Below are 24,029 nucleotides of genomic sequence, written 5' to 3'. Positions count from 1 at the left end.
CAAGTTATACAGGATGAATTCCGTCTGAATTTCAGTTCCCCTGCCCTATTTGTTGGATGTTAATTAAAATGTACAATTTAGCGAACTTTATGTAAAATGAATGAAAAATTCAAGACAGTATTCTTCATTAATTCAAAGTTGATTATTTTATATCACAGGCAAGTTATTCATTTCGCAAATAGCATTTTATTTCAATAGATGGAATGCTATTGAACTTGAACAGTATCAAGTATCAGTAATCAGAATTAGAAATGTCAATATATTTTTTCTTAATAAGAAATTTGAATATCTAAGAAAAATTAACAACTTTAATTGAATATGTTTGAAAGTATGTGGATGAGAAAAGATAATGTAAATCTGTTCTTACAATTACTTGCTCACGAACCACATGAGAAGATCTTCCTGAAATAATGACAATTGAAATAATTGGAAACATACAAGGTACAAGCTATACTTGGTAGAATATGAAATCAGCTCTTCAATGATTGTATATGAGTATTGTAGAAGTTAATAAAACAAAATATGAAGCAATAGTTATAAAAGTATAGATGGCTCACCATAATGTTGTTGATGTGAGAAAAAAGTTGATCAGTGACTGTAGTAAGAGCTCTGAATTTGAAAAGAGCATCAATCTGATCCATACATGTGCCACATATATGAGACGGCAGGTCATCATGATTTGTAATCTGTAAACAAAGGTTTAAATGAATTAATAAAGAACCTGAATGTGGAAAAGCGAAAAATACAAGACACAAAATGAATTTATTTGACCAAGCACATGAAAAATGTTACATAGACTCCAGTGTGGTGTTGTAGCCCACCTTCCAATGCTCAATGAATTTCTTTCACACCAATAAACCCGTTTTACATTGAGACACCAAGAGTCCAAGTGGGCATTAGTACATTATTACACTATTGACACCATCAGGGACTAGACCAAGTTTTGGTCTCTCACTCGGGGCACCAGTTTTGACACCACTGGTGTCCTAATGTAATAAGGGCCTTACTGACTTTTTTAACAACTATTTTTCTATTACAAATTATTTATACATTTTGATGAGCATTTCAGGAAAAGTGCCATTGAATACTACGTATTGAAAGATTGGGATTTCTGATCCGGTTTTTGGTATGCTTGTATAAGTAATCTCGATCGCTTGCTATACTCTGAATGAAATTAGTTAAGACTTGAGCTTCTAGGCAAAAAATATGGGGGTTGCTGGATTGCGTGAAATATTCAAATTCAAATTTATTGTTTTCATTTTTCATTACAATCAAATTTGATAAATCCATACAATTATAAAACTAGCTGCAAATAATAATCAGTGGATATAATGAACAACAAAAAAATTTATATTTAACAAAAAACCAAACCACCTTGATGCTGATTATCAGTTGGATGATACTGACGTATGATGTATGACGTTGGATGATATAGCTTCAACTGGATGATGGAGATGATCAAATTTGAAGCTTCATGGAATAAAATTTATTGCAAACAATAATGTTTTACTACTCACAAAAAGCAAGAAGCTTTCGTACGTGAGTAGGAGTTGAAAAAAAACACATTCACACACACAATCACACACAAGTATGTTTTTCAATCATAGACATATTTAATTTTCAATGAATATAGATATTAGTATTATATATACCGTATCACTAGTATAATTTAATTAGTATGATTTAATTAATTGGAGCCTAAAACATCATAAGAATAATTTGAAAAAAAAGAAATTTTGTATTTAAAAAGTAGGAAGTACAACAAAGAGGAAAATCACAAGGTTTTTTCAAAGAGAAAAGGAAGGGAAAATTGCAAAAGCTTATACATTCATTCAAATTAGAAATCATCAGCCCACCACTCTAAAAAGGTTCTCTAACTCTATTGGTGACTGAAGCCATAGCCAAATTTTCAATTTATTGTAGAATTTCCTGTAATATCTCTCACTTCTAATTTCATTTGGTAGAAGATTAAAAAACTTGGGTCCGAGAAATAGAAAACATCTTTGAAATGTAGTGGAATTTGGCTTTGGAACTTTCAACATCAGTTGCATTGATTGACGTGTCACCCGATGATCATCTTCATTAATGGGTCTAGCTGAAAGTCCTATACTACCACTCATTCTGTAAAACAAGGATAACACCTTCAGCACATAGATGTATCTGAAAGGGAGGATTCCCAACAGTTGGAAAATTGGAAAGGTATGAGTCCTTCTACTCACACCATGAATAATTCTTACCACTGATTTCTGCAGTGTGATTAGGCTTTTAAAATGAGATAGGAAAGTAGACGCATAACAAGAGATTCCATATTCCAGTCGACAATTGAAAAATGCAAAATACATGACACGTAAAATACTCACTGGAAAGAATTGCTTCAATTGATGGAATCTTCTTAGCAAATATAATAGGTACATCTTGATTTTCTGTATATGTAGATTCCAAGTCAGCCCATAATCAAGAGTTAGACCCAAATACTTGACAAAATCCAACTGCTTGATGACATCACAGCTACAATTTGGATGATTACAGCCAATCTTATGATACTTGATTGGGTCAGTAAAATGAAATGGAGCTGATAATGAAAAATTAATATAACAGGTTTTAGTAGCATTGAGTGCTAATTTATTACAATCAAACCAGCAACGTAGATCTATTAGGTCAAGCTGGATCATTTCCTGTAGTTCAATTTCACTTTTGGCAGAATATGCCAATGCCGTGTCGTCAGCAAACGATGTTAAGGATCCATTGAATGTGTTGGAGAACAAATCATTGATATATGCTAAGAATAGAATTGGACCCAAAACCGACCCCTGAGGCACACCATGACAGGTAAGACTTCATCCACATGTTGGACACTCCACGAATACCCGACATATATAATTTTTCTAACAGAATACTATGTTGCACTGTATCGAAAGCTTTTTTAATATCAAGAAATAAACCTGAGGTCCTTGATCTATGAGGCTGATTCATTCCATAATAGATGTCTGACATGAATTTATTTAAGGCTTGTTCTGTACTAAGTTTTTCTTGAAATCCGAACTGTACCTTATGAATAAAATTTATTTTATTGAAAAATCTCATTATTCTCTTTTTGAAGAGTTTCTCCAAGAGCTTGGAAAAAACCAATAGAGTCAATATTGACTCTATTGCAAGCACATGTGACTTAATATAATGGCTACACTGATATTTGGTAACTACAAGCTCAAGCCACAACTCATTTTATTCAGATATAGAATATGTTAATGTCAAAGAAGCAAACTTTTCATAGTTAGATTTGATTTTGAAGCCGCGAACCATAGGCTACCTAATCTTCTGATTTGGAAAAAATCCAAATATTTCTTTTCTGGATAATAAGAAGCGTCATGGACTGATGAAAATTGAAAAGTAATAAATTTCAATATTTTAAAGTCTACAGAAAAATACATATGAATGAATAACATCCACCAAATATGTCATACCATTAAAAAAGGTAAGCAGCATCTCAATTTCTCCATTACATCACCATCAAATAACAAATACATATCATCCTCAGACAGCAGATCTCCGCATACTCGACATAAAAATCCTGAAATCATAAGATATCAAAATAGAAAAGCAATCATAACAATTTTTTTGTTCCTGAACAGTTTCGGGAACGTTCTAAACAATACTTAGAAATGAATTAGGCATTACAATACATTGACAATTTCATGGAGATTTCAAGATTCAAATATTCAACACGTTCTTTACCTTGATATGATTTACAGAGTAAAATATTTTCATTGCTGAACTGGAAATCAAAAGGCATATCATCTTTAATTACGGATTTAATAAGTTGAAACAACGAATGCTCTTCATATTTCAAGTTAACAGAATATAAAAAAGCTACTCTACCAGACGAAGCAACTGACTATACAATTTTATTCTATAAGCGTGTTTCATAAATAAGTAGATCAACGAAGAATCAATCTCAACTAAGGACCGTATAAGAATGAGATTGGAGACTACTTTACAAAGAGAAAGAGTTATGATAAATAGAGAGAAGCTTGGAAATGAAATGCTATAAGGTCAATCCTTACCTCCCCATCTTTGTTCGAATACTGATGCTAAGCCCTGAAAGAAATGAAAATAGTCTACAATGAGAAACATGAAATATCATTACTAGCTAAAATAAGTTATTCCCTAAAGTTAAAATAATAACTTCAGGAAATAAATTTATCCGAACAAACAATAAAATACTGTTACGATTATATTTTTAGTTTCAATATTATTACTTTTGAACGGATATTGGCCCATATGAATAAAACCAGAGCAAATGCTCATGAGCAAGAGCATGGAGCATAAGGTTTTGCTCATGAGCAAAAGGTAGAAGCAAAAGCATTTGCTCATTTTTAAATGAATAAGCTTTACCTTATACTCTTACCTTACGCTCCTGAATTCTGGAGCAAATGCTTACGTATTTTAAAGATTTTTCATCAGCTGATTCGCCTTTGTGGCCTTACTTTGTTTCTATAGCTCACTTAAGCGCTAAATATGCAAGTTAGGAGACATCGCTTGTGTTTGCGTCGTCTGCTCTGTTTTCTATTTATGAATAGAGTTTTAGGTTAGTTGAGTTTAGAATTTTGAAATAATAGCGTGAAAAACTGTCATCTTTATAACAATCTTCAGCATATTCTTATAATATCAATAGCCTTCTTATAATCGTCCATACTCTATCGTCAAAAAGTACCCTTGTGGTAAATGTAGAAAAAATGTCAATAAATGTAATAAAGCCGTACGTTGCAGTGGAAACTGCTCGCAGTGGTTCCACTTGAAAAAATGCTCTGCTCTAACTAATGATGAGTACGAACTTATAAAAGGGGGTGAAATGGCATGGTCTTGTATTGAATGTAAGGGAGTGGAAACAAATGCGAATACAGATAACAACTCAAAATCGGACTCATGCTCTTCTAGTTCTTATGATGAGCAAAATGAGGATTTAAATTTAGAATTGGATAGTCTTCTCTTGGAGGAAAATGAGAACCAGAAGGCAATCTTAGGTATACTTAAAGAGGATTTAGCCCAGGCTAGGAATGAAATAATTCATTTAAAAAATATTATTCTAGAGAGAGATGAAGAAATAGTTGACCTTAAGCGTAATACTCCGGCTCTCCGGTTTGACCCTGCCACCAGAAGAAATAAAATCAGGAAAAGCTTGCCAAGCAATTTCAACATTCAGCTACGTAACTTTTACCAGCCTCTTCAAGTAGATGAGGAGGACATAGATGAAAATATTGCTGCAATGACGAAAGAGATAACTAATTCAAAAAGCAATTCAACTCACAATAAAAAAAGGGATCCAAAAAGGGTAAAAAATAACTTAACTCGGCAAAAGAAAACAAAAAAAAAAAATACTGATGGTATCTGATAATCATGGAAGGAATTTAGCATGGCATTTGAATAGTAGATTAAAATACTCCCATGAATGTATCGGTTATGTAAAACCTGGCGCCAGGACCGAACAAATTTTGGACAACGACAACATTTCTAGGGAAATTACGGAAAATGACGTGCTTATTATATTGTGTGGTGCGAACGACGTTGCATTTAACGAGGCAGAAAATGCACTAACGGGCATTGAGAAGACAATTAGGAGATTTCAAAAAAATAAAATTGTTCTCGTGGACATTCCAAATAGACACGACCTTGTTGAGTGGTCTTGTGTAAATAAAGAAGTGGCGCGGACTAACTGTTCACTCAGAGTTCTTAGTTGAGCGTTAGTTCTTAGATGGCTGCGTGGCCTCTCCCCCGTCCCGCCATGGATCGTCCGCGTCATTGGTCGGGGTTGAATCCTGCTCTTCGCCTGCCTCTCCTACAAGAGATTAATTGCTGCCAGGCACGTCACGGCAATTGAATCTCCTCCTACCATAAAACGTAACTGTCCGCAATCATTACGGGCATTCATTGACTTTTGCAAGTCCCACATTACCGCGCTCGAAGCGCTTCAACTTGGAGTCCAAATCAAGGACTTATTGTACATGCACAAAATGTTGTTGCAGTTGGATACTGCTACTGTTCGAGAATGGGAAAAGAGTGTTGGCATACACGACATTCCCACCATTTACAAATTTTGGAATTTTTTTGGAATCACAATGCAAAATCATGGAAGCTGTTGCTTCAAGCTCAGCTAACCACCATCAATGAAATGTACAGCAAGGTACATCTAACTCGGTTGGTGCTCATAGCAAGCCGAAGTTCAATCAAAATCAATCGTATGTTCAATCTAGAATGCAGGTTACTACCTCTTCTATATCACCTTGTAGTTTTTGTAATTCTGTTGGTCATTTTCCAAGTCGTTGTAATGAATTATTGAAGTTGCAGGTTATTGATCGTTGGAATGCTGTCCGTGACAAAAGATTATGTTATAATTGCATCAAGCCTTTCACACCCAATCATACTTGTTCGGACAAATCTTGTGCACTTTGTGGCAGGAGTCACAACACTGTTCTTCATAGGCCGTATCCTTAATCGCGAGACACTCAGCCTACTTCTAAGGATAAGGTAACTTCCAATGTTATTCATTCTCAATCTTTCGCTCCTTCCAAGGGTAGGAATGCTGCTTTGACTTCCGTCATGGTTCAGAATGCGGAAACAACTAAACAAGCTGTTTCTAATGCAGAACAGCCTCAGAAGAATGCTCATGTCACGATGAGCTCCACCTCGTCACTGTGTTTGCAACAGCAATCAACTGTTGCTTTGTTACCTACTGCCGAAGTTTTGGTTCAATCTTCTAGTGGAGAATTTATTAAAGCAACCGCGCTTTTAGATTCTTGTTCTGATTGTAATTTGATGTCAACTAGGTTGACTGAAAAATTGTCACTTGTTACTTTGTATTCGGACACTTTGATTCATAGTGTAGGTGAGAATAAGACCAAATCATCTATTTCTCATTCAGTTTGCTTGTCTTCATCTGATCGTTCGTGGTCGGTTGAAGAAAATTGTATTGTAGTTGATAGCATATCATCTAATGTTCCTAGTGTGAACATCGATCTTTCTAAAACATCGATTTCAATTCATTGTTTGAATTGCGGATCCATTGTTTGATCAATCTAAACCTGTAGATTTGTTACTTGGTGTTGGCATATTCGCATCTATACTTCAGCCTGGTAAATTGTATCTAGCTCAAAACGCTCCCATTCTTCAGAAAACTAGTCTAGGTTGGGTCATATTTGGTTCTTGTAAAACTATTCGTCCTATTGCAGCACCTCGTTCGTGCCTCCCTGCTTCGCCTGTGGCCGCTCCCCGTAGGGTCGTGTCGAATTTTCTAACTTCAAATGATGTCTCTCATCAGTTAGAGAAATTTTGGAAGTTGGAAGAAATCTCTCCTCTGCTTCCTCCCTCACCTGAGGTTTTGAAACTTGAAAAGCATTACGCAACCACTACCACGCATCTTGAAGACGGACGGTTTATGGTTACTCTTCCCAAAAAGGATAGTTTCCACTCATTGGGTCATTCCCGATTTCAAGCATTGAACCGATTTCATTCATTAGAAAAAGGGTTATCATCAAATGTTGAATTAAAAAATCAATACACAGCTTTCATGGAAGAATATCAACAGTTGAATCACATGTCACCAGTGCCTCCAGCACAGGACAATGAAAAATGTTATTTCATTCCCCATCATCCGGTTTTCAAGCCTGATTCGACCACTACAAAATTACGTGTAGTATTTGACGCTTCTGCTAAATCTACCACTGGGACATCGCTTAATGAAGTATTGTACGTTGGTCATACAGTTCAGCCTGAACTGTTCGATATTGTTCTGCGCTTTCGCACACATCAAATAGCCTTCATTGCGGACATTACTAAAATGTACCGTCAAATCTTAGTTCATCCCACAGACCGTAATCTTCAGAGAATATTTTGAAGATCTGATGTTACTTTACCCATTCAAGAATTCACCTTGAATACTGTAAGTTACGGCACTTCGCCGGCAGCTTTCTTAGCTACTCGTACACTTCATCATTTGGCCGATCTTGATACGGCACCCAACTCTGCTGTAGCTAATGTTATAAAAAATCACTTTTACGTTGATGAGCTTATTTCTGGTTCCTCTTCGGTTACAGAAGCTAATCACTTAGTTCAACAATTGATTAGTACGTTAGCTCAGGGTGGTTTCGAGCTTAGGAAATGGCTGTCTAACTCTCCTGAAGTTCTTGCTACTATTCCTTCTGATCTGCTTGAATCAAACACTTCCAAACCGTTGTCTAATTTCAATGATAGTGTAGTCAAGGCACTAGGCCTCATTTGGAATTCCACTCTAGACGTCTTAACTATTTCCTCCAATGTTGCTGATGTATTACATAAAACATCTTTTACTAAAAGAGAACTTCTCTCTTGTATTTCAAGTATATTTGATCCATTAGTTTGATTTCTCCTGTTGTCATTTTACCCAAAACACTTTTTCAAAAACTCTGGTTATTAAAGATTGATTGGGATCAGAAAATTCCGCAAGATCTGTTGGAAACTTGGTTGAAAATTCTGCATGAATTGCCGAACATTGTTAACATATCACTTCCGCGTTGTGTGTTATCAAAGGACTCTGATGCCTCATTTGAATTGCATGGCTTCGCCGATGCTAGTCTCAATGCTTACGGCGCCTGTATTTACGTCAGAAGCACCTCTCTCGGTAGCAGTCAAACTAGATTGTTCACTTCCAAGTCCCGCATTGCCTCTTTGAACCCAGTTCTCTCTGTTCCTAGATTAGAGCTACAGGCAGCTCTGCTACTTTCACGTCTTGTGAATAAGGTTTTAAAGGCTTCAAATCTTACTTTTTCTAACGTGTATTTGTGGACTGACTCGAAAACAGTCTGTAATTGGTTAAGAGCCCCTCCTGATCGTTCAAATATTTTTGTAGCGGTACGCATTTCTGAAATTCAGAATTCAACTTTTAACTTTCATTGGAATCATTTTCTTACTAGTAACAATCCTGCTGACTTGATATCTCGAGGTTGTACTACACCCAATCAGTTGGCCGCTAGTAGTCTATGGTGGAATGGTCCTTCATGGCTATCTATGCCGAACAGTTCTTGGGATTCTTTCTCTAGCAATGTTGCTATTTCGCAATCAGTTCAGGTATTAGCTACCACTTCTTCTCATAATGATGTTATCTCAGGCATAATTAATAGTTGCTCCACTTATCACAAAATAGTTCGTACAATGGCGTATGTTCTACGGTTCATTCATAATTGTAGGAAACAAAATTCAGTCTCTCCGCGCTTTGGTCAATTAGCTGTCTCTGAAATATTAGAAGCTGAAAATTGTATTTTCAAATCCATTCAAGAAGAAGCTTTCTCTGCTGAACTTAAGGCATTGCATCAAAATCAGGAGCTATTGCCTAATAGCTCTATTAAAACCTTGTCACCATTCATTCACTCCGATTCACTACTCAGAGTTGGTGGACGTTTGCAGAATGCAAATGTTTCCTTTGACTATAAACATCAAATATTGTTGCCTAGCAATCACAAATTCACTCGTGCATTGATTGTTGCTCATCATCGTCGTCGTCTAAGTCATGCTGGTGTGCAGGCCACCATGGCCAGTGTAAGACAACGATTTTGGTTTCCCTCCACCCGTCGCACCATCAAAAGTGTATTGCGGCATTGCATAATGTGTTTTCGCTTTTCTGCTCTTCGTTCTGAGCAAATCATGGGTAGTTTACCAGCGGCCCGCGTTCAGGCTAATTTTCCCTTTTACAATTGTGGTTTGTATTACGCCGGTCCTATTTCCATTCGTGTAGGCGGCCCCAAATCTCGTACTTTTTCTAAAGCATACTTGTCGCTTTTTGTGTGTATGGAAACTCGTGCCGTTCATATTGAAACTGTCTCGGAACTTACTTCCAAGGCATTTATTGCTGCTCTGATTCGGTTTTCTGCTCGTCGCGGCATTCCGCATTCCATTTTTTCGGACAACGCCACAACTTTCGTTGGTGCCAACAATGAGCTACGTGAGCTCCACGAATTTTTGTCTTCTGATCGTCTTAAATCAGATATTCATGACACTATGTCTGTACTCAACATCCAATGGCACTTCATTCCCCCTCGGGCTCCGCACTTCGGGGGACTCTGGGAGAATGCGGTAAAAAACTTCAAACGCATATTCCGTGTAGTTACATTTAACAAGGTATTTAACTTTGAAGAAATCTGTACTCTTGCTGCTCAGGTCGAAGCCATCTTGAATTCGCGCCCTCTTGTCCCCTTGTCGGAAGATCCGCATGATCTTGCTTACTTATCTCCAGGCCATTTTTTGATTGGACGTCCACTTAACATTCAATGTTAATTCATATTACTTTTGTAGCTATTATTCAGCTTTTACGGCAATTAAAAACATTTAATTGTCTGTAATTATTTGGCAATCGAGCTTATGTACATGAATTCAATATGCTACAGTGTATGTCTCATTGAGAGCACTGTCCTACGTTATTTCAAAGTTATAATATGAATTCATTGTATTTGATAGCTACCCTTGGCTTACAAGTGTATTAATGTCGACCGAGACATTCAATTTTGTTGATAGCTACCCTTGGCTTACAAGCGTATTTTCATAACTGAATTGTTCTATTGATGTCTAACTTGACATTCAAATCATTGAAGGCCTATGTCGCCTATATTAATGTACTCAACATTGACAATTATTTCATTGTATTTGATAGCTACCCTTGCTTGCAAGCGTATTTTCATATCTGAATTGTTCTATTGATGTCTAACTTGACATTCAAATCATTGAAGGCCTATGTCGCCTATATTAATGTACTCAACATTGATAATTATTTCATTGTATTTGACAGCTACCCTTGGCTTGCAAGCGTATTTTCATATCTGAATTGTTCTATTGATGTCTAACTTGACATTCAAATCATTGAAGGCCTATGTCGCCTATATTAATGTACTCAACATTGACAATATTATTTCATTGTATTTGATAGCTACCCTTGGCTTGCAAGCGTATTTTCATATCTGAATTGTTCTATTGATGTCTAACTTGACATTCAAATCATTGAAGGCCTATGTCGCCTATATTAATGTACTCAACATTGACAATTATTTCATTGTATTTGATAGCTACCCTTGGCTTGCAAGCGTATTTTCATATCTGAATTGTTCTATTGATGTCTAACTTGACATTCAAATCATTGAAGGCCTATGTCGCCTATATTAATGTACCTACTCAACATTGACAATTATTTCATTGTATTTGATAGCTACCCTTGCTTGCAAGCGTATTTTCATATCTGAATTGTTCTATTGATGTCTAACTTGACATTCAAATCATTGAAGGCCTATGTCGCCTATATTAATGTACTCAACATTGATAATTATTTCATTGTATTTGACAGCTACCCTTGGCTTGCAAGCGATATCTTAAGGCCACCGACGCCTATTTCAATGTGTATGACATTGATTTTGGAATTTACTTATGTTAATGTCAACCAAGACATTCTCATTCCTGAACTTACTTATTGGTATTAATGTCGATTACTCTAAGGTTATTTGTACTAGTGTCAATCAAGACATTCAACTATTTCAATATATAGAGCATTATCTACATCTCATTGTCATTTGTTATTATTCTTTTTAAAATCATTAACATTGAATTTTTCAGCAGTAACTTTATTATTGTATCATTTAAAATTTTCTATTCTCAATTCAGGTATCATTGACATTACCTTATCAATTGTTGCCAGTCTTCATTGGTCATTAGTGTCATTAATTTACATTCATCAAAATTTGTAACTGCTTATTTTCTAACGGTTTTATTCCATATTGTAATAAAATTCATCTAAAGATTTTATTCGATTTAATTTCCATACACTTGTTTTTGTATGTGGCCATCTGCCTATTATTTTATTAATATTAAATCTCAACTTGCCTACTCATTTTGTCTTTTATTGGCATACTCCCAGCACTTCCAAGCTATCAGTTTTTTATGCACAGATTTCAGAGATTTATTTTGTAGGTATTAATAACAACTATCATTTACAGTCCACTGCCCTGACTTTGGATTCTGTCACACTGTACAAATTGAGTCAGCTTGAGATCATTCTTACTGAGAAGTCCACTGATATTCTGTGTATAAATGAACACTGGCTAGACCGAGAAGAGGTACCACTGTACATTCCAAGAGGTTTCACACTGGCAGCATCGTACTGCAGGTCACCCACCTCCCCTCTCACATGGTGGATCGTCTATAATTGTCAGAAACTCCATTGAATAAAATGCCCTAAATATAAGTCAGTTCTGTATTGATAAGGTATTCGAAATGTCAGCGATAAGGCTTCTTAGTAATAACTGTATCATAGTAAGTTTATATAGGACCCCTGACTCTGATATCAAAGATTTTTTGAGTCGACTAGAAGAAGTTTTAATTTTTTTAACAAAAACCCTTACTCATTCATTGCAATTGCTGGCGATTTCAATGTGAATATTCTTGATCAACATAAGCATGAAGTTTCACAATTCTTAAATGTAATGAGGTCGTTTAATTTATACCATGTCCATTGCCTCCCGACGAGAGGGAGAGCATGTCTTGATAATGTGTTCACATCTATTGAATCTGAACGGTTGGAATGAGCAGGACCTGATCTCTGATCACGCGGGATTATTTGTAAATTTCAAAACGATCAATCAAAGTGTAAATAAGGAAATATACCCTGAATTCCACAAAAAACGTCTCATCACAAACGACCGACTGATGCACTTGAATGCATATCTCGCAAACTACAAGTGGACAAATATATTCAATGCCGGTGATGTAAATGTTATGACCTCAATGTTTCTCAATGTCTTGTCTTTTTACCTGGAGCTTGCATGTCCGATAATCAGTTGTAGACCTGGGCCTAAGTCTAGTCATAATAATTGGTTTACCGCTGAACTTAGTGGAATGAGGGAACACCTGATGCTCCTGTATAATACTTGGAAGCTTGATAATACTGATAATGCTGAGGTGAGAGAGTCTATAAAAAAATGTATAATTCAGCAATAAATAAAGCAAAAATAGAAGCCAATAATAAATGTATTTCCAAGTCAACCAACAGATGTAAAGCAGCCTGGAAAATAGTAAGGAATGAAACAGGCCAGGACTCAGCACCCTCTAAAATTAGTCTTGCACCCGATGCCCTTAATGACTACTTCATCAGTATATCAAGTCTAAAAAATCGAGATCAGCTATCTTCTTCTGCGACAACATTTACTGACCTTTTAAATAATTTCAAATTTTCAGAGACGATTGATCGTACTAGAGTGAGGCTATCTTGGAGAATGGTGGAAGTGGAAACTGTGAGATTGATTGTAAGCCGTTCAAGCTCCTCGCGAAGTGAAGACTGTTTTGGTCTGTCTAATTTTATAATTAAAAATATAATTGATTCCATGTTGGTACCTCTGACTCTAATAATCCATATTGTAATAAAATTCATCTAAAGATTTTATTCGATTTAATTTCCATACACTTGTTTTTGTATGTGGCCATCTGCCTATTATTTTATTAATATTAAATTATTAATATTAAATCTCAACTTGCTTACTCATTTTGTCTTTTATTGGCATACTCCCAGCACTTCCAAGCTATCAGTTTTTTATGCACAGATTTCAGAGATTTATTTTGTAGGTATTAATAACAACTATCATTACAGTCCACTGCCCTGACTTTGGATTCTGTCACACTGTACAAATTGAGTCAGCTTGAGATCATTCTTACTGAGAAGTCCACTGATATTCTGTGTATAAATGAACACTGGCTAGACCGAGAAGAGGTACCACTGTACATTCCAAGAGGTTTCACACTGGCAGCATCGTACTGCAGGTCACCCACCTCCCCTCTCACATGGTGGATCGTCTATAATTGTCAGAAACTCCATTGAATATAATGCCCTAAATATAAGTCAGTTCTGTATTGATCAGGTATTCGAAATGTCAGCGATAAGGCTTCTTAGTAATAACTGTATCATAGTAAGTTTATATAGGACCCCTGACTCTGATATCAAAGATTTTTTGAGTCGACTAGAAGAAGTTTTAATTTTTTTAACAAAAACCCTTACTCATTCATTGCAATTGCTGGCGATTTCAATGTGAATATTATTGATCAACATAAGCATGAAGTTTCACAATTCTTAAATGTAATGAGGTCGTTTAATTTATACCATGTCCATTGCCTCCCGACGAGAGGGAGAGCATGTCTTGATAATGTGTTCACATCTATTGAATCTGAACGGTTGGAATGAGCAGGACCTGATCTCTGATCACGCGGGATTATTTGTAAATTTCAAAACGATCAATCAAAGTGTAAATAAGGAAATATACCCTGAATTCCACAAAAAACGTCTCATCACAAACGACCGACTGATGCACTTGAATGCATATCTCGCAAACTACAAGTGGACAAATATATCAATGCCGGTGATGTAAATGTTATGACCTCAATGTTTCTCAATGTCTTGTCTTTTTACCTGGAGCTTGCATGTCCGATAATCAGTTGTAGACCTGGGCCTAAGTCTAGTCATAATAATTGGTTTACCGCTGAACTTAGTGGAATGAGGGAACACCTGATGCTCCTGTATAATACTTGGAAGCTTGATAATACTGATAATGCTGAGGTGAGCTATAAAAAAATGTATAATTCAGCAATAAATAAAGCAAAAATAGAAGCCAATAATAAATGTATTTCCAAGTCAACCAACAGATGTAAAGCAGCCTGGAAAATAGTAAGGAATGAAACAGGCCAGGACTCAGCACCCTCTAAAATTAGTCTTGCACCCGATGCCCTTAATGACTACTTCATCAGTATATCAAGTCTAAAAAATCGAGATCAGTTATCTTCTTCTGCGACAACATTTACTGACCTTTTAAATAATTTCAATTTTTCAGAGACGATTGATCGTACTAGAGTGAGGCTATCTTGGAGAATGGTGGAAGTGGAAACTGTGAGATTGATTGTAAGCCGTTCAAGCTCCTCGCGAAGTGAAGACTGTTTTGGTCTGTCTAATTTTATAATTAAAAATATAATTGATTCCATGTTGGTACCTCTGACTCTAATAATACATTTTGTTTTAATAACAGGACAGTTTCCTGATTGCTTGAAGCTGTCCTTGATCAATCCAATTTTCAAAAAAGGGGATCGAGACCTGCCCGAAAACTACAGGCCAATAGCGATTGTACCAATAATAAGTAAAATCATTGAAACCTGTATTTTCTAACAAATGTATGAGTACATGACAGTCAACTCTATTTTACATGAAAACCAATTTGGGTTCAGACCTAATTGCTCAACCACTATGGCTGTAGAAAAGATTGTAGATTCTATTCTTCAGGGATTCGAGAAAAATATGATAGTTGGAGGAAAAATGCTGGATTTGAGTAGAGCTTTCGATACAGTTTCTCACAGTGTTCTCAGCAGCAAGCTTGAACATTACGGCATTAGAGATAAGAAATTAAAATTGATCAGAAGTTACCTTAGTGACAGAACACAAATAGTTCGACTGAATAGGCAAAATAATAAATGTTCAGAACCAAAAAAAAGTATTGGCAGGTGTTCCACAAGGATCAGTCCTTGGACCCTTTCTATTCTTAGCTTTTGTGAATGATTTTAGTGTTAATGTTTATCTGTGCTCTATGCTGATGACACTACCATACTTGATTCTAATACTAGTGTAGAGGCTGTACTTGATAGGCTTGACTCCTCGGTTGAACGCTGCAGGGAGTGGTATACTGCTAATTGTTTGACTCTCAATGAGAGTAAAACAGAAAACATTCTATTCACAATAATAGAATGTAAGCAATTTAAGCAGGGAGCACCAGGAGTATCTGAAGCCGATTAAACTGCTGGGTTTTGTCCTAGACAGTAAATTGAGTTGGAGTAGCCACAAAGAGTATCTGTGTAAGAAACTGTCCAGAGTTATGTACCTACTAAGAAAACTAAAATGTTGTGTCAGTAGGGAGGTACTTATTCTGACTTACTATGGTTTGTTTCATTCCCATCTCAATTATGGGCTCCGTCTTTGGGGTAACTCAAGTGATATGAAGAAGGCATTTATTTGGAAAAAAAGCAATTCGCTGTATTGTTGGTCTAAGGAGTGTTGAAAGCTGTAAAAATAGTTTTATCGAGCTTGGAATCATGACTCTCCCTTCAATGTACATTTATTGTAACCTGGTCCATGTTAAAAAACCCAACTCTATTAACAAGACATAGCCATCAGCATGAACATAGAACTAGAAATAGGAATAACCTAATTACCTCATACATCAGACTGCAAAAAACATTCAAAAGCTATAAGTATCAACAATACTTATTATTCAATAAAATACCGACAAGAATAAAAAATTTACCACAAAAAAGTTCATATCTACAGTAGCACAATGGCTCAAAAAACAGGCTTTTTATACAATTGACGAATACCTAAGTTATAACGTGAGCATCTGACTGTTTTATATTATATTTGTATATGTATATATGTATCTATATTTTGCATTGATTTATTCACACATTTCTTATGGCATTGAACTTTGGGGAGCAACAACTTTGCAGAACATGGATAAAATATGTATTTTGCAGAAAAGGGCAATAAGATACTTAGCAGGTTTAGGCTTTAACCACACTTGCCGAGATGCATTCAGAAATCTTTCAGTTCTCACAGTTCCTTGTATTTTCATTTATAAAGTGATTATGTTAGTGGTAAAAAATATAAATAGCTTCACAACAAATTCAGATGTACACCATCATAATACCAGGCATAGAAATAATATCAGTGTTCAATACTTCAATATCATAGACTTTCTCTTTATAAGAAGAAGCCCAGTTATATTGGTGTGAAATTATTGAATAGGCTGCCAACTCATTTAAATCCTAGGACGCATTCCTTTAAAACAGACTTATATAGGTTCTTAGTAGTTGATAAGAGTTACTATAATATTGACGAATTTGTAAATGGAATGTAGTGTGTTTCAATGTTATTTATGTATGCCAATGTAATTTTAATGTATGATTTACATAATAACTTGCCGTGTGGATTATCTTTTATAAAGTTTTTGACTGTAAATCTTCCTGACGTTATTCAACTGTATGGAAATTTTCTGTATTATTGTTGAATAAAATGAATATTCTATTCTATTTTATACATATGTGTACATGTTTAATGTTATGTATATATGTGTTAGCGGTACGATACATTGTTAGTATATGCAATGCTATGTTTTAATGTTCGATGACAAGAATAAAGATTATTGATTATTGACTCTCATCTTCTTAAATGCCTATCTCCTATTTTGTTATGACTATCTTTATAACAGGTAGCTATCTTTTGTATTTATTCGTTTGTAGGGATAATGGTGATATATATCATGTTTGAATCTAATAAGAGTTTTATAGTTCTCAACTATTGGTTGTGATCGTATCTGGTATAGTTTCCTCTTCCTCATACGAATTAGTTGAGCCATTTTACTATGAGCAAAAGGTGATAAGCTGCTCTAGACTATACTCACCTTTTTTGAAGCATTTGCTTCAAAAGTTGAGCAAATGCTCTAGTTTATTCATACAATTTTGAGCAAAAGCTTTTACTATTGAGCAAATGCTCAAACTATTTTTTTGATGAGCAGGAGCAAAAGATTTTGCTCACGTTTATTCATAGAAAATGAAGCAAATGCTCCATATTTTAGAAGTATAAGCAAATGCTCAACTTTATTCATATGGCCCATTATTTCAATGATTTGTCTAATTTTACTTTCCCCAATAACTACAATTATATAATGATATAAAAGTGTTCGTACAAATTAATAATTTAAAATAAATTGGCTGGAATGGATATGTGCGCAACAAAGTTAATTTACATTCATGTAGTAAAATACTGTTTCACAAAAAATGTAATAGTATCTATAAAGAATGCAGAGTAAGAGAGTTTGATTCATGTTCTGCTAGAAAGTTCTTTGGTTTTTAAATGAGTGTTTGATCATTGGGTGACTGAAAATGGGTAGAAACTAAAAACCACTATAAGAACCAATGGTGATCTTTTTCTGCCTAACAGAGCAGATATTCATTGGAGAGATATTCATGAGAATAATTTCGTGACATACATTCATGCATTCGTACATGCATTCGATTACTACAGCATGATGAACCGGCCAACCTGTCACTTGCTCTGAAACTGCAAAGTCGGCTAGCAAACTGCAAAGCCACACGTGAGGCCATAGCCATTGAAACAGCCGACACTCGAGAAGAACAGATCTAGAGACCACGACATGAAAATGACATATAATTAAATTCTGTATTTGATTTTTTTACATTATTCACTTCAATTTTCATTTAAGGCCGGAGCCTGATTTGATCGAGACCTCGGCCTCAAGTATGGAGCTGGCTTGACTTAGGTTAGCAAATACCGAATTCGGGCTGTATAGTAGCTTACCTTAAAGTTATGATCCGTATGATGAGTATTATTGACCTTCTGATTAGCTTCATTAATCAGGGTCGGAATAGAATTGATCTTCAGTTTTCCTTTCTCGTAGCAAGAGCTTTCAAAATGCAAGTCACACACAAAATTTGACAAAGGCGGATCGAGTTCGGATATCTTCAAACCAGTTATCCATTTTTCCAACGAATCTCTATCCCCCAAAGGAAACCTGAAATCAAGCAAGATTTCTAATCCAGTAATCAACTTAAAAGTCAAGAAATGCTGCACGAAGAGTGGTGAATGACAATGGCTTTGTGGTCGGAGGATTATCTTTTAAAATTATAAGCAGTTTTCATACCTTGGTGCTGATGTAAATAATGCTAACAGATTGAGAGATGAAATAAAGCAGAGAGTATTAGCAGGCAATCGTGCCTATTATGCCAATTTTAAATTGATCACCTCTCGGTCTCGATCTAGGGCAACCAAACTGAAAATTTACAAAACGCTGATCTGTCCCATAATCACTTATGGCTCAGAGACATGAGATAAAAATTATCAGGCGAATATATGGGGGTGTCAACGACAATGGAGTTTGGAGAAGAAGATCGAACAATGAAATAAATGACATTTTTGGAGGTGAGGATGTGGTCCGTTTTTTTAAATCACAAAGATGTCGCTGGGCTGAGAGAATGCCATGTTGAGAGAAAAACAGAACATCGAATGCCAGAAGCAATTTAAAAGGCCAGGATGGAGGGCAGAAGACGACAGGGGAGACCACGCAACCGATGGAGTGATGAAGTGCATGATGATCTCCGGAATATGCGGATAATAGCATGGAGACGAAAGGCCTCTTGTGCGAGAGGCTAAAGCTCACATCGAGCTGTAAAACCAGAAGAAGAATAAACTTAAATAGGAGTGAATCTTAGTAAAAATATTTCCCAAATATTAGAAACATTCCAGTGGATCAGTAACTGAAAAATAATGTGAGTTCAGATTCCAGATCCGGTTTTAAACTTTACAGAATTGTTCTACCATTATTTATTATCAATATAAATTTATTATGCATCATACATTATTACATAATTTGTACCTGTATTATCAAAGAAATGAATAAATTATGACTCAAGGTGAAGAATCCAAAAAAATTGATTTCAATACTTCATACTCTCTCCTTAGTCATTACCAGAGATCTGGATTGACTATGTCTAGAAGTGGACCTGAATTGATCCTTATCCTTGCCCTAAGTTAACATATGAGTTATGTCAAGAATATACACTTATTCACGTTTGTTAACTTAGTCAAACAAATAATTATAAAGGAACCAAATACCCTATTGGGTCATATCTGCAAATGACATTCTAATACTATTTGAAAAAAGAACATTTCAGACAACAGCCTTTATGTAGTACAGTCAATATAGACATTCAAATTGTAGTTCTAATTTTTCAATATATATTTTTTGGATACTTAAGAGAAGTCTGGAACCAAATTTTTCATGCGAAATTTCCTTGTGCTAGATGATGGTAAAAATCCTCGTATTTTTGGTTCATTTTCCAGTTTTCAACTATTCCGCCAAATCCGGTAATCGGACAGAGAAATTTACCCCTGCCTTTTTGTAGAATATGAAATTCGTAATAAAATGAGATTATTTGGAACTCTCTATCTAATGAGCAATGAGTTACAATTTTTTCAAAAATAAGTGAAATCTTAGGATAAAATCAATTTTGATAATTTTTTTTTAGTTTTTGATCAACAATATCTTCCGATTGTTACTATTCAAAAATGAATAATTCGAAATTCCTCTACGAGTAATTTTGTGCTCTACAATCTGTGACCAGGTTGAGCGCTCCATTTCACATACAGGGTGGGTGAAAAGTCCGAGAACGGCTTAATATCTCATACACAAAGATAATTTGACGGTGGGTGATTGGAGATCCTACTCAAATTGAAAAAACTACATTACTATGACTTTAAAAATCTGATCCGCCATACTGAATATAACTTTATTTTTTTGAATAGAAAGGTGGTCATGCGATACATGATTTCGATACGGAATTTTAATAAAAAATGAATGGTGAAAACCACACATCGATATCTCAAACTGTTAGAAGATATGCATATTATTAATCAATACCACTTATGTATTTCATTACTGATTTGCATGGTATTGATTAATAATGTGAATATCTTCTAAACTGTTTGAGATATTGATGTGCGGTTTCCACCATTCATTTTATCTCAAAATTCCGTATCGAAATCATGTATCGCATGACAACCTTCATATTTAAAAAAATAAAGTTGCATTCAATATGACGGATCCAATTCAATTCAATTTTCATTCAATCCTTGACCAGTCTTTACACTGGATAGATTTCGTCATAGAAATTAAAACATAAACGTTCATAAAATTTACAAAACTATCGAGATGGCATGTCAAAGAGACAAATAAAATGAGTGATCTCCTCTCCCAAGGAATAGAGTGGAATTTTGAGGAGTTTATCTCGAAGCACATTTTTAAATTGTTTATCTTCCAATTCACGAACACACAATGGGAGCCTGTTGGATATTTTCAGGGTGCGAATTGGGAAACTGGTGTGTGGTCTGGCCAATCGCAATTGTGGCAGGTCTACATCATTATGTCTTCTAGTAAAATACTCATGAACCTGGCCTCTCACTTGAAATTTATGTAGCTGTTCTTTTAGAAGCACTAAAGAGGTAAGCAGGTACTGACTGAAGACTGTGAGGATCCGCAGTTCTTTGAACAATGGCCGGCAATGTTCCAGGTATGGTGAGAATGTAATGATGAGGATCACCTTTTTTTGAAGAAGCAGAATCCTCTCACAACAACCCACATGTCCCCAAAGCACAATCCCATAGTTAATATGGCTGTGAACAAAGCATGGTATGCAATCACCAGGTAGCTTCTTGGCACCTTGTTCCTCAACTTTCGCATCAGGTAAGTCACCTTGGAGAGCCGATTGCAGACCATGTTGATGTGCTGGTCCCATGACAGTGAGGCATCTATCATAAAACCAAGCAGCTTAACTTCTGGCTCACCAAAGGAAGGCGGTCTGCATCTCAGAATGCATAACATGTTCTGCGTCTTAGACTGGTTCATGCACAGTCTATTTGCTCCAAACCACGAACTGGCCTCTTCAAGCAGCTGGGCAGACTTGAGGATGGCCAATTGGGGATCTTCATCCTGGGCAACAAGAGTGGTGTCATCCGCAAACAATAATGCTTTTCCATCCATGCTGAGATCGTTAATGAAGACCAGGAAAAGAAGAGGGCCCAGAATAGATCCTTGAGGAACTCCATGGGTAGTGCCTCATATTTGGCACCATCCAGAGTAACCACCTGGGTACGTCCAGAAAGGTAATCCTGCAATGTTCTCAGGACGGCTCCACCAACACCATATCTCACAAGTTTTCCAAGCAATATATCATGGGAGACACAATCAAATGCTTTGGTTAGGTCACAAAGGGTCATGGCAACTGAATGCCTATTCTCTATTGCCCTGAGTATAGAATCAATCAGGGAGCGAACGGCGCCTGTAGTAGATCTTCCTTTGCGAAATCCAAATTGATCTCTTGTGAAAAGCATATTCTCCTCGAAATAGGTTGAGAGCTGGGTAAACATTACCGACACATAGATCTTGGAGAATGCCGGTATTACAGATATGGGTCTGTAGTTTGACAGCTCTTCCGGGTTACCCTTTTTGAAAATTGTTACAGTCCTGGAGATCTTTAATGAATCTGGAAAAACACCCTGTTTCAGGCAGCTGTTAATCAGACCACTTAGAGGAGAAACTATTGCGGACTTTAAAGAGATTTGTCATAGTAAAGTAGTATCTTCAATTTGAGTAAGATCCCCATTCACACCCGCACCCTCAAATTACCTTTGTGTATGAGATATTAAGCCGTTCTCAGACTTTTCACCCACCCTGTAGATTTCCAGGCATCGTACACCTGACAACAATGCTCCTTTGTATTTTGAAAAACACAAGTTTATATGAGTATCTAGTCACATATCTTGGAAACTACTGTAGCTACCGGTCTAAAAAAGGTTTTATTCAATTTTTCAGATCATTTTACATAAAGTACGCTAAATTGTACATCTTAATTAACAGCCAACAAATACCCGTAGGGCTTCTTTTCAGAAGGGGAACTAAAATTCAGACGAAATCTTTCACTCTGTATAACTTGGTAATGAAGCATTTCGGACCTATGTTAATTAGAACTTTTTCTCTTCTTTTGATGTGAGGAATCACGCCCTGATTTATGGGCACCTTTTTTAATAGCATCCTGTATAATGAGGAGTGCTCTACTAGTGGAACTTTAGTTTGGTGACACTTATGGCCAGGTCACGTAAAGTTTCATGTAAAGGAAGAAATAATATACTCATATTAAGTGCGTGTAAAAACTGAAGAAAAAATCTATCGTTTTTATAAAAAATTACCTATTCAAATTATTTCAAATAAATATTATATAGGCATACTATTATTTTTTCATATATTTGAATTATTGAAGATCAGTAGCTTGTTGATAGGCTTTTGATAAAAAATATTAATATGATTGTCAAAATCATACATAGGTAATTTTGTTAAGTTGACCGGCAAATTTTTTTGAAATGTTGATCTACTTATTCAATGTATAATATTAAAGCTACAGTACCTACATATTTAAAATTAAAAATCATTAAAACAAGCATTCACCATTCATACATTTTTCAAATCATTTATATTATTGAGGTTATCAAAGAAAGTGTACATAGTATAAAAGTAAAAAAATTCAAATTATTTTGACATTTTCGCGCTAATCCGGTTTAAATAATTCCCTTCTATGTACAAAACAAACCTCTATGTTACAAGCCTCAATAAAAATGAGAAAGGTGCTCCATAGAGATTACCTTACCTATAAAAGTTGACTGAATCTGATGGAAGTATTATTGTGTAAGGACAGGAAGCAATAGCACACTTAGGCATTTCCTAAGAAATTGAACAATTGCGTTCTAATGTGATTATTCAAGTAAAAATCTAATAAATACTAATTTCTTCACAATTTTTATATTGTAACATACACACACACAAGCCAAAGAAACCCAAATCGAAAAACAAGAACAGCTATTAAATTGGAGCAGGGTAGCCACAACATAGCAATCCAATACAAGAGTAAAATATTAGTTGAAAATGTAAATTAATTTATAATCCTAACCATCATATTAAATTCAATGTAAGAGTGTTATAATTTTTCTCATTTTATATCTATTAAAAATTGAAATGTAATAAGAAATAACAAGAATGTCATGAGTCACACTGCTAAGTCCTGTGTCCGTTTCCTGTACATCATGCTGCATGGTTGGTGCGTGAAAGTGATGAATTGTGTTTTTGTGAGATTAACAACTGAGTTATAGATTTATTGAATTCTGTGTTTTGTAGAGTATTAAAAACTTATTAGCTTTTAATATGCGATGATAACTGCCATTTAATTGGGAATTTATTTAGTTTAAAATGGTAAGTTAGAATATGTACTTTACATCTTGTTTTGAAGCATACAAATTGTATCTTGTTTACATGCTTTCTAACCTATTTGTTTAGAAATTCTAACTATAAATTATCATTTTTATTTCTGGAAGGTAA

The 24,029-nt window shown here is 35.4% G+C and overlaps 2 protein-coding genes across 3 annotated transcripts in view; one reads left to right on the top strand and one right to left on the bottom strand.

Moving 5' to 3' along the window:
- Positions 1 to 455: 455 nt before the first annotated feature.
- On the bottom strand, positions 456 to 23,525 carry LOC111062008. Its single transcript, XM_039426409.1, has 5 exons — positions 23,305 to 23,525; positions 18,407 to 18,620; positions 4,062 to 4,095; positions 3,462 to 3,568; positions 456 to 686 (listed from the first exon to the last, which is right to left on the bottom strand). The coding sequence occupies exons 1-5, from the start codon at positions 23,373 to 23,375 to the stop codon at positions 471 to 473; spliced, it is 642 nt and encodes a 213-aa protein (XP_039282343.1). The 5' UTR covers positions 23,376 to 23,525; the 3' UTR covers positions 456 to 470.
- Positions 23,521 to 24,029, top strand: part of LOC111053113 (nucleolar protein 56) — a 25,394-nt gene continuing 24,885 nt past the window's right edge. The window contains exon 1 of one of the 2 annotated variants that reach the window (XM_039426372.1): positions 23,521 to 23,903. In XM_039426372.1, coding sequence (XP_039282306.1) covers positions 23,901 to 23,903 — 3 coding nt within the window. In that variant the 5' untranslated portion in view covers positions 23,521 to 23,900. The remainder of the gene's footprint in view (positions 23,904 to 24,029) is intronic. The other variant, XM_039426381.1, reaches the window with a different exon arrangement.

The sequence above is a fragment of the Nilaparvata lugens genome, chromosome 1 (genome assembly GCF_014356525.2).
Source record: "Nilaparvata lugens isolate BPH chromosome 1, ASM1435652v1, whole genome shotgun sequence".
NCBI classification, from domain to species: domain Eukaryota; kingdom Metazoa; phylum Arthropoda; class Insecta; order Hemiptera; family Delphacidae; genus Nilaparvata; species Nilaparvata lugens.
Note: the sequence above shows the minus strand (reverse complement) of the source record. Positions and strands in the feature narration are given on the sequence as shown.

Bases quoted from the DNA above. Each gene is read 5' to 3' on its own strand.
- LOC111062008 (XM_039426409.1), bottom strand. From the start codon at position 23,375: ATGCCTAAGTGTGCTATTGCTTCCTGTCCTTACACAATAATACTTCCA. The intron at 18,621-23,304 runs GTAAGGTAATCT...GCTTGATTTCAG, and splicing joins GATTCAGTCAACTTTTATAG to GTTTCCTTTGGGGGATAGAG. The intron at 3,569-4,061 runs GTAAGGATTGAC...TTATGATTTCAG, and splicing joins ATTCGAACAAAGATGGGGAG to GATTTTTATGTCGAGTATGC.